At 56.8% G+C, this 11,079-nt stretch overlaps 2 protein-coding genes across 4 annotated transcripts; both read right to left on the bottom strand.

Annotated features, from left to right (window-relative positions):
* Window positions 1–361: 361 nt before the first annotated feature.
* ICMT (isoprenylcysteine carboxyl methyltransferase) lies at window positions 362–4,033 on the bottom strand. Its single transcript, XM_062507523.1, has 5 exons — window positions 3,812–4,033; window positions 3,583–3,671; window positions 3,334–3,503; window positions 2,469–2,686; window positions 362–1,731 (listed from the first exon to the last, which is right to left on the bottom strand). Exons 1-5 carry the CDS (start codon window positions 4,031–4,033, stop codon window positions 1,549–1,551), a joined length of 882 nt encoding a protein of 293 aa, XP_062363507.1. The 3' UTR covers window positions 362–1,548.
* Window positions 4,034–4,716: 683 nt separating this feature from the next.
* On the bottom strand, window positions 4,717–10,611 carry ACOT7 (acyl-CoA thioesterase 7). 3 transcript variants are annotated; one of them, XM_062507505.1, is made up of 9 exons: window positions 10,491–10,611; window positions 9,709–9,826; window positions 9,147–9,303; window positions 8,548–8,639; window positions 8,299–8,413; window positions 7,117–7,203; window positions 6,275–6,391; window positions 5,896–6,080; window positions 4,717–5,283 (listed from the first exon to the last, which is right to left on the bottom strand). In XM_062507505.1, the coding sequence occupies exons 1-9, from the start codon at window positions 10,541–10,543 to the stop codon at window positions 5,179–5,181; spliced, it is 1,029 nt and encodes a 342-aa protein (XP_062363489.1). In that variant the 5' UTR covers window positions 10,544–10,611; the 3' UTR covers window positions 4,717–5,178. The 3 variants fall into 3 exon arrangements, with proteins under 3 accessions (XP_062363489.1, XP_062363490.1, XP_062363491.1); XM_062507506.1 differs by lacking the exon at window positions 10,491–10,611 and adding an exon at window positions 9,917–10,039; XM_062507507.1 differs by lacking the exon at window positions 10,491–10,611 and having other exon boundaries at window positions 9,709–9,942.
* Window positions 10,612–11,079: the final 468 nt, after the last annotated feature.

The following is an 11,079-nucleotide window of genomic DNA, read 5'->3' as shown; positions in this document are numbered from 1 at the left end:
TGAGTGCCTAGCACAGATCAGCACTCTCCAACTGGTGAGTTTTCACCTTTGTTCTTTTCTCCCAAGACAAAACCCCTTCAGCAAAGGACAAATCACCAGCGAAAGCGTCTGGCAGATGCTCTGTGATCAAGCAAACCCAGTGGAGGATGGATCCTGCATCAGGTTCAGCAAGGAGAAACAGAGGGTCAGGGTCAGCCTCATCCCTGTGGCTGCACAGCCCCACAAGTCACTGAGTCCCATTCATGCCTCAACGCAATGCTGACATGTTCTGAGAACCCACCAGGAATTATAAAGGATTCCAGTTTTCATGACGATGCCACCAGCACCTCAAGAGACCTTCAAATAACCAGACAGAAGTTGGCAATGTTTTATCTTTTTTTTTTTTATATAAAAAAAGAAAACCTAAACCCAAACCCAGGCCATTCTCACCAAGTGCCCCTTCCTGAGCCGTACCACAGCGCCTTCCCCATGGAACACCACAAGCTCCAAGCATGAACCTGACAAGCAACTCACTTCCATTCCAGCAAGGAAGAATAATGTAGAACTCAAGAAAACAGTGAACCTCTTTGGTATATAACAACAAAGTTATACCACACAGCTCAGTGGGAACCATTTCCAAATGGTTACTATAAAAGAGCGTTAGCTAGCCCAACTCTTCTCCTGGTTGGAGATTTCCCTAGAAGCATCTCCTACTTGCCCTGACATCACAGCTTTTGCCCAAAAGAGCAGGGAAGGATCTCGGGGACTAAAGCCCTTAGCAAGCCTGGCAGCTGTGGTTCTTTCACAATCCAAAATCCTGGGATCTCTGCAAGACAGAGGCAGCCTGGCAAGAGAGGAAGCAGCGCGATTTGGAAGCAGGAACAGAGGTGGCAGCAGAAGGCAGCAGCTGGAGCAGAGACACTGCATCCACAGCAGCATCCAAGGGAGCAGGAGAGAGCCCAGAGGTGCTCAGATCCAGCAGCACGAGGGGAGCAGCAGAACCCTCCCTACAGACCCCAAGGCTAGAGAGAACTGAGTGGTGCCATGCTGCCAGCACTCTGGCGCTTTGAAGGCAGGCAGAGCCGGAGGCTGCTCCCACAGCCACCCCATTGCCAGCTCAAGGAGTTTGGCCCGAGGAGATTAAAGCTGTGTCACCAGGCTCATGAGGTCAGAAAGCTTTAAAATCGAATTATGCAACAGGAACAATCTGCTGCCCAGCACCTTTCCCACCCAGGGCCAGGAGGGCAGTGCTGTTTTCTGGTAGAATCAGTTCCAGAGGCATTCCAAGACAATTCAACTGCTGCAGGCAGGATTCATTCTCTTTAGGGTCGCTACAGGCTAAGTTATCTGGAAGATCCCTGAATGTGCAACGAAGGACTGATCTCAAGGAGGAGGGATGAGCTTCTTATCTGCAACTGATGGAGCAGGCTGCCCAATGCTGCAGCCCTCCACCAGCTCCTCCTGGGTGGCCGGGAAATACCAACAAGCACTTCCCAATGCCAGTGCCACACAGGCGCTGGGCGCAGCAGGAGCTGGGCATCTGCTCAGCCAGTCTGGTTTTCACCCATGTTACAGCTCCAACTTGACTCCTTTAATAAAAGGGAGACCCGATGGCACCTTCCTTTTGTACTCCAGGTATTCTTCTCCAAAGAAATGAATGAGTGTGATCTCCTCCTCCTCGATCCGCTCCCTGAAGAAGCGCCAGGATGCCAGTGCGTAGCCCACCACACAGATGGGATTGCAGAGCAACACCTGGAACAGATGCTGCTGGTGAGCGTCCCCTCGAGAACCCAAGGCTGCTCCAGCCCCACAGTTCATCCCCCTCCAGTAACATTGACACAGAAAAAGAAAAGATCCCAACACTTCCTGTGAAACTTCATAAGCACTAGTTTCTCCCCAGAATGAAGAAAGCAGTGCACAGGAAGCACTGGCTTCACTGACCTAGCTCTCAAAAGCTCCATGTGCCACCCTTACGGATTCTCTCCAGAGAAACTCAAACCAATGCCAGCGCCCAGCCAGCCGCAAGAACACATAGCTGCAGCAGCACTGAGCTCAGGCTCGGCTGCAGCTGGCCAGAGCTGACCCTCTAGTCAGGGAGTTTCCTTGCCCTCAAGAGCAGTGCTGGTGTTTGGCAGGAGCCAAGTTGAGTCTGACCACTCATGGAAGGCATGTCGACCACAGGGATACAGAAAACCCTGGACATCAGCTTTAGACCAAGTGCAAATCACCCCCCAAACCTCCAAGGGGGTTGTGGGTCTAAACCCCAGCTCCACCACCTCTCCTTACTGCACAGAAAGAAATTAAGGGGACAGGATCTTCCCAAAGATCACATGGGGCAGAGCGCTCCTGATTTCCTGTGTGCCAGTGGGAGGCAGCAGAATCCATGCCCAGCACCAGGTGCTGTCTGCACCCCATCACAGCACGGGCAGCAGTGAGAGCAAAGACCAGGGTCGTGACAAGAAAGAATCTGACCACACTGGATACAGTACCTGTGTCCCAATACTCCAGTAAAACCATCCCACGTAGGACGGGTGCCGGAACCACCCATACACCCCACTTGTCACCAAAGTGTGGGTGTCAGATTTCTCGTTCTGAACGATGTGGTTGAAGTTGGAGCCGGCTGTAAGCATTGCCGCCTTCCTCAGGCAGTCCCCGAAGATAACCATCAGCAGCCCCACGGTGCTCAGCCAGGTGATCTGCTTCAGCTCTGCATGGACAGGGAGGGGCACAACAGGTTTGCACAGGTCTCAAGGGGTGCAGTGAGCTGCTCAGTCAGTGGGTTTTGCTCCCCCATCTCAAAGCAAAACATGCGACAGCAGCAGCCATGCGCTGCCATCCTGCACCAAACAGATAAAATCAGCAATCCCTGCTTGGCGTTAGCATGAATTAATCCATGGTGCCCAGCTGCAGAAGCTCAGCAAAGCCAACACAAAGCACAGCCAAGCACATGCTGAGGCTGTTACAAAACAACAAAGGGGAATAGCTTCCCTCTCCAAAGAATAAACAGACGAGCACAGCCAGTTTACCCCACACTGGGCAACCAGCAACAAATTTTGACAACTTCAGTTTATTCTTGTCAGGTGTACCTGACATATCATTCTCATACCACCAAGGCAGGAAAGGGCTGAAGATTCCCTGGCCTGGCATGTCAGAGTGAGGGAGGGCTCGCCCCTGCCCTCCCAAGATCCAACCTGAGAGGCTTTGTGCATTGAGGGATTATGACCATGGCAAAGCTGCTGCAGGCCTGTCACAGGGCAGCAAGCTGAGGGTCACCTCCACTTCGCTACCAGACAGATGGACCCCATGCGAGCCACATGCAGCCGGGCAGAGTCAGGGAGAGACAGAGCACCCGACCTGGGAAGAAGAGCTTCTCCAGCGTGAATTCTACCCAGGAGGACAGGGCAGCCAGGTTGTACTCGAAGCTGTGGTTGAGTAGGAAGGAGTCCAGGGAGAGGCTGCGCGGGTTGTTGATGGCTGTCACCAGATACTCCGAGTAGTGAAAGAGGGAGAGGGAACACATGTACCTGCGACGGGAGGGAGGCAGGCCAGGTTTAGTAAGGCCGGGGGCACCGCGCCCGCCCGGCTGCCCGGCACGGCCCTTACCATCCGAAGTGGCGCCAGGCGGACCGGCCGGCGCTCAGCAGCAGCCCGCAGCCGAAGGCGAAGCCCAAAAAACAGGCCCGGACGGCGATCTGCAAGTACAGGGAGGGTAGAACGCGCTGCTACCGCCGCTCCCCGGGCCCAGGGTATCCCTACCGGCGCACCCCGCCACCAGGACCGAACCCTCCACAGCAGCACTTCCCTCCGCCGCCCGCCGGGGCCACCCCCGTACCTTGTAGAGCGGCCGCGGATAGATGAGCAGTAGCGCCGCGTTCACGCCCGCCACGTGTAGGGCGAGAGCGAGGCGGCCGCGCACGCCGGGGGCAGCCAGCAGGGACGGGGACGAGCCGAGTAGCAGTGGCAGGGCCGCCACCGAGGCGCCGAGCAAGAAGGAGCAAAGGCTGGCGCGGCCCTCCCGGCCCAGCCGCCCCCTCCGCGCCACCGCCGCCGCCATGATGGCGGCCCCGCCCCGCCCGCGTCGCCCGGGAAACGGCCCCGCCGCTCTCGCGAGAGCCCCGCCCCGCGCAGCCGCGATAGCAGTAGAGCGGCGCGGCTCTCGCGAGGGTTGCGCCGCGCCGGCCGCCAGTGCTGTGGGGCGGGCGTGGGCCGTGGCTGGTGGGGCCGCTGTGGGTTCGGGGACGGAACCGTCGGGGTTGGAGACCTTTGCCAGGATCCTGTTGCACTGCCCGCCCGGCACCGCCACCGTAACCCCTAAAGCACATCAACCAGCGCCAGGTGCAGACGCTGCTGAACACCTCCGGGCATGGTGACTCCACCACCTTCTTGCTGTCTGAAAACATTTTCTGATAGCTGTTCTGAATTTGCACTCTGTCAGCCTAAAGCTATTCGCCCCTGTTCTCGCACTGCAGGCACGGCAGAAGAAACCAGCCCCCACCTCACTACAACCTCCTGTCAAGTAGTTTGTTGTTTAATATCGCAAACCGGGAACCCATTCCAGCAGGAACTGCTCTGGGGATCCCATTAAAACAGTGAGACTTCCTTAAATACAACGTCGGGAGCGCCTGGCGCCACTTGGGGAGCGCGGGCGGATCTGGGGGAGGGAGGAAAAGCACAATTGTTTGAAATAAAAGTGTTAGCCATTCATTCCAGTCAATGAAACAGACTTTATTTATGCCACAGGATTCCTTAAATAACTTAGATGTGCACAGAGAACTACCTAGAGATGTCACAGACATTCAGTGCGGCCCCGGCGCGGCACAGCACGTACAAAAGCTTTGGTGTGCATGGTAGGACAAACCAGCGAGTCGAACACAGCAGCACAAAGACTCGCGGCCTCACACGCCCCTCAAGCCACCACTCGCCTTCATCCTGCCTCTGACACAGGCAGGAGCATCACCAACAGGATCAAACAACAACAATGACTCTGGAGGCAGATGGCGAGTGCCTGGGAAGACTCCTGGGGGCTTTCAGGGAGCTTCAGCCACCTGTAGCACGAGGTTTACAGTGCTGAGCCCATCAGCAGCAAAGCAGCGGCACCGGCAGCAGGCTGGGGCGGGCAGAGGCATGGGGCTGGCGCGGACCGGACACAAAATGAACAGGAACGACCTGGATGTTTGGCAGGTGAGGGAGCCAGCCAGGTCACTGCTGGGCAGCCTGCTGCATCTGCGCCTGCCGCTTGGCTTTGGTCTGCAGGTACCTGCCTTTCCCTTCCTCAAAGCGACGCTTCTCGTCCTCTGTCTCCGTCTGAGACCACAAAAAGAGTGCAAAGCTGCAGTGTCAGCGTGCTGACACGGAAACAAGTGTCCCCAGAAACAAGCCTCCCCTCACAGAAGTGTGAGGGAAAAGTTGCCTTCTACCAAAAACACAACATGACAGCCAGTGTACTCCTACATTAAGCATCAAATTGCCAAATCAAATATTAACCAACATCCCCAAGTCAGGAGCACCATGTCAGCAAAGCTCTGCCAGGATTAGGGGAGCTAATATAGGCAGGAGGCTGGAATGGTGACACTGTGGGGAGCAGCAATTAGGCATGTGGAGGCCTCCACTGCCACTCAGGGTCCCCTGGTGCAGGGCCTGCATGCAGCCTGTCTTCAACAAGGAGAAAAGAGAAAATCCCCAACCTCCACATTGGCAATTTTCAAAAGAAATAAAAAATAATAACAAAACAAAAACAAACAAAAGCAACCCCCACTAAAGCCTGCCTTGGAAAGTGTTGTTTGTGCTCATATTTTCCTGCTGAGTAACTCAAGGGAAGAGTATTTCTTGGACAAAAAGGCCAGCTGGGCTCTGCCCCAGGAGGGGAAGGAAAGGTGATGGCCCTGCTGGCTCCAGTCCAGAGAGAAAAGCTCTTACCAGCAGCTGCGGAACGGGCAGGGGCTTCCCCTCCTTGCTCAGGGACACATAGGTGAAGAAGGCGCTGACGGCACGGTACCGCTCCCGAGGCTCATCCACAAACGGGTCAGCATCCACAAAGACCTCTATTTCCATGGATTTATTGCTTGTGAATGTCATACGTCCTGAGACAGTGATGACACAGCCTATGAAACAGAGAGGGGCTGGTGAAGGGAGCAAGGTGTCCTGCATGTCCTATGCTTAAGCTGTGTCTTAAGCAGAGCATGGGACAAATCAAACAGGGACTAATTTTCTCTGACAGCCTGTCCTGAGAGTGCACTCAAGGGAGCCAGGGTGTGACAACACAGGAGATCACAGTGCCTGCCACCACCCTTGGTACCTTTTTTGATCTTCTCATGGAAGTTGATGGCATCCACCGAAGCAGTGACAATGTTGGTCTTGCAGTGGCGGGCAGCCACAATCCCAGCAACCTCATCCATGAGTTTCATAGTGACACCTGTGAGGGGAAGCAGAGGGTCCTGTCTCGGGGAAGTCAGTGGAAAACCATGCAAAGGTCAGTAAGGCCTTAGCACAGCCAAAGTTACACTGGAGAATTGGACCCCAGACTAAGTCCCAACTTCAGGAAAATCCAGTACCAGCACAAGGACTCCTGTCAATACCAGGGCAACATCCTCACAGACCTGTGATTAAGGTCAGCTCCATCTCTCCTGAATTTCTTTGAGCAAACCTCACCCTTGCAAGGCAAGATCTGTCCCACAAACCTTGAAACAGCTCTGAACCAGATTGTTTTATTTTGTAAGGATTAGGTGTGTGTTGTCCCAGCCCTTAGCAAACACACCTCTCCCAGGGCTTATAACACACGTGCCAGCCCTGCAGGTGGATGGGACTGCCAGCTAAGAGCAAATTATTTCCACTAATTGCAGCCACAGGCTAGGTGTTTGTAGTCCAGGAATCTCAAAAATCACCTTTGCAATCTCAGAGGTGATGACGAAACTGTAGGATTTACAGTTTGAGTATATGAGTTTTTGGGGCACAGAAAAGGATTAAGCTTTTGTCCCAGGTAAACCAACTCTGACCCTGACAGTCAAGGCAAAGGGGCCTGTGTGCCTCCAGAGGCAGAGCCCACCAAAAACACTGAGTCACTCTCCAACCACACTTGGCTCCAGGGAAAAGCTACCCGAACCTGCAACCCAGCTGCCTCTGAGGGCAGCACCCACTCACCTCCATGCACAAAGCCCAGCAGTGTGCAGTCCGACGGGCCCACCAGATGGATCAGGCTGGATTGGCTGTAGCCAACGGTGTGTGGCTCTGGTTAGAGAGCAAAGCGAGGTGAGCGCTGCTCAGCTTGCACCCGTACACCACCATACACCCCTGTCTTAAATTGCGCAAAGGAAGAAAACATGGGCCTGGCTTATGCAAATCTGAACTGTGTTGAAACCAGTTGGAGAAACAGTTGGTGTTTCAACCGTGTTAAAACACCAGGCTGGAGAAGTTCCAAGAGCAGAGACTGTTCACCACCTGATGGGCTGCCACCTCCCTTTAATCCCTACCCTTCCACTTTATTCCAGCTCAGCTCATTTCTTTCATTTCAAGCTTTCAAAGAGCATGAAAGCCAACAGGAGTGAAATGGGTCACATGACTGTATGCTTCCCCCCTCAACTGAAACTCCCAGACCCTGCTGCATAGAGCCCCTGTTTTCCCCTTGGTGAGAAGAGCTTCACCCCCCCAGGTCACATCCTGGTGACCACTGTCCCACCACAACCTTCAGGTGACAAAAGTCACACCTCCAAACTCCCAGCAGAGGAAGTAGTCTCTCAGAAGTGGCTGCGTTTTCTATCTAATGAGAAATGTGAAAGAAGCTCAGAGGAAATAAAAGCAGCCAAGTCCCACACAGGGTGACCACCCATGCAGCAGTGCCCACTGATCCTTACCTTTTGTCTGCCTGTCTGTGAGCAGGGAGGACAGAGGAGAAAAAAGCATTTGAGCAACTTTCATCCCCCATCACCTCCCCCAAAATTCTGTGTGCCACCTCTCCACTGCTGCCTGAAGACCTGAAGACCACAGCCAGGCCTACAGGCCACCCCTGCCCAGCACTTGCATGTACCCCTTGCTGAGCAAAATCAGCTCTAGCTGCACACAAGAGATGCAAGGAGTGATACAGGAATGGGGTTTTGGAGAGGGGATTTCATCCACCAGCCCATGCAGGGTATCACAGGTATCCACTCAGCTCCCCCTCCACCCACATACTGTGGCTCCAAAATCCCATCCCCATCCCTGGTGTCTGTTTCACATTGCACACTTGCAGCTACAGGGCCCTGAGAACAGCTGGAGTTGCCCTGGGGACCAGTTTTATCTTCCAGTACTCCTGGGCAATTTGCACTGGCTACACACTGCCCATGTTACCTGGGTTGATGACAGGTAAGATCACGTCACCATTTCTCTGCTTAGTTTCCAGCCGATCCAGTTTCTGTTCCTCATAACGCTTCTTCCCCTCATCCTCCTGCTCCTTTCTCACATACTGGAAGAGAAGGCTGGTAAGAAGGAGATTGGCAAAGCCACTGGCACAGCTGGGAGTGCCGACAGGGCCAGGTTAGTGCCATTCCACAGGGAGGACAAGTTCCAGTTTTAGGGGACCCAAGTGAGCTGTCCTACCTGGATGGGGGGAACCTCAAGGACCTTATTCACGTTCTTCAGGGACAGCGGCACATACCACAGTGTTGCCTTGTTTGTCAACTTCTTTGCCCCTGGAGGAGAAGGTGGCAGCAGGTGATGGTGCCAAGGCCAGCAGTGCTGTACCTATCAACCGGTCTGGGGTTGGGCACACACCAGTAATGCCACTGGCATTGGTGGCCCCTTCCCCTGATGGCTCCTGCCAGACTTTAGCTTGTAGCGGATGTGACAATGCACTTTTGGGAAGGTGTGCCAGCAAGCAGAACTGGTTGTCACAGCAACAGCAGGAAAAGGGACTTTTTCAGGCCAAAGGCAGCCACAGGCAGCAAATCAGGCAGGAAGAGCTATGAGCAGGTTTTGATGTTTTTCACTACAATGGAGCCATAAATCCCAGGGAGCCTGCTTGGCCTCTCTCCCCAGCACCAGCCCTCCCTGCACTCCAAGCTCTGTCAATAAACACACTAGATCTCCCTGCCAAATGCTGCCAGTGACAGAGCAGAGGACGGGGTCACTGCTGAAAGTTCTTGGCTTAACACTATTATCTCTGGAGTTCTGGAACACAGCCACCAGCAGCCACCCACCTGTTAAAATGTTTTCAGACATGACGTTGACCTGAACCTCCACAGAGTGCCGGGAGGTGTAGGTGATCTCGGCACTGACGTTGGCCACCTCGCCGATGCACATCGGCGAGAGGAAGTCCGTCCGCTCCACCCGTGCCAGTGCAGCCACACAGGGCTCCTGGGGACGGTGAGACAGCCAAGGTAGTGATCAGGGCCACGACGTGTGGGACCAACCAAACCGGCCATGCCGTGTGGGGCTTGGATACTGCAACTGCCACCTTATCAGCCTCTGACCATACTTCTTTCCCCATCTGTAACCAGCTCCAGGGTTGCCCCAACTCGCCTTTCTCAGGAGTTAAAACATTGACAGCAATAATGACAAATAACGTTTCTTCTGGTAAAGCACAATTTCAGCAAAATGCTTCTAGCTACTGGGGCCCTGCCCCAGCTGCAGTCAGAGACACCAGTGGAGTGCATGCAGGAGCAAACACTCCCAGTGCAGGACTTCTGTTGCCCCTGAGACATGGCAGGGAGTCAAGGGTCACCATGCCAGAGGCTGGCAGGCACCCGAACACCTACTCACCCCAGCCTGGGAATTGCAGTGGCGGGTGCTGATGATGGCTCCCGCCTCCTCGATCATCTTCAGAATGGTCCCGCCGTGGACATTCCCAGCGATATTGGCATCGTCTGGGCGCATAATCCTGCCGAAGGAGGCACATGAGAGCTCATAACCCCTGCCGCGCCCCCAGCCCAGCCCCGGTGCGGCTGCCCGGAGGCAGCATATCGCCCACCGGCTGAGCTGCCGGGCCATCGCTGCTCGCACGCGGCTGGCTTCCTGTGAGTTGCGATTGAAACCGCTCCAAATTACCGCTGGGAGCGGAAGGAAGCAGGGCGCCTCTGCCGGAGCAGCCGGCGTCTCACCGGGGCCGCACCCCGCCGGGCCCCGGTGCGACACAGACCGAGCCGGGCACGTGCCGGTGCCGCACGCGGGCTCCCGGCAGCAGCCGCGCTTTCTGTCAACGGCGAATAACGGCCCAGGGGGCACTGAGGCAGCGGCTGCGCGCTGGCCCGGACAGGAGCTGCTGTTTCACGGCGGCCGCGCCCGGGAGCCGCGGGGACACAGGCGGAAGAACCACGGCAGCCCTGCCCTCTCCCAGCACCCGCAGCACGGAACACGGGCGCGGCGCTGCTGCGCTCTGCCCGTGGCCGGTGTCATTGACAGCGTGACTAAAGCAGGCGGTGCCACCGATGCCGGCAGCAGGGCGGGCAGCGTCACGGCCGCAGACCGGCACCCGCCCGCGGCCACCAGCGCGCCCGCCTCCCTGCCCAGCCATGCCCGGGACGCTGGCCGCGGCGGGGCCCTACCTGGACACCTGGATAGCTGCCGGGCTCGGGCCCGCGGCCCCCGGCTCCGACATGGCGGCACCGGCGCCCCGCTCGCAGCGGCGCTGCGGAACCGCCGCGCTTGGCCACGCCCTGCCGCGCCCCGGACACGCCCCGCCGCGCTATTGGCGGGCAGCGCGCGGCGCGCCCCCGCGCGGGGAGGACCGCCGGGGCCGCGCGGACCGGGGCGAGGGTCGGGGGTCGGCTCCGGCGCTCCCCGCGGAGTCGTGTGACCCCCCCCCCCCCCCGAGACCGGCGTCCCCCACCGCGCCCAGGAGTGTCCCGTCAGCGCGGGGACTCGTGGGGAGCCAGGGTCTTCGGGTCGGCACGTGCAGCACCGCCCTCCCGCCCGCTTTTCCGGCGCCGTCGGTTTTCTCCGGCTGTAACAGAGCTCCCGTGGGCGCCCAGGGATTTTGGATCGCGTGGTAGCGACAGTCCCGAGCAGGCAGTGACAGCTCGCAGTGGAGCGCACTCAGGGTTCGGAGGGGGTCCAGGATCCCGTCCCACCCCGTGCGAGGGTCGGCCTCGCCGACCGCGAACTCTCGGTTCTCGTTGGTGCGAGCGCGGCGGC

The sequence above is a fragment of the Cinclus cinclus genome, chromosome 23 (assembly GCF_963662255.1).
Source record: "Cinclus cinclus chromosome 23, bCinCin1.1, whole genome shotgun sequence".
In the NCBI taxonomy this organism is placed as follows: Eukaryota; Metazoa; Chordata; class Aves; order Passeriformes; family Cinclidae; genus Cinclus; species Cinclus cinclus.
The sequence above is the reverse complement of the archived record's forward strand: the minus strand, read 5'-3'. Positions and strand labels throughout refer to the sequence as shown.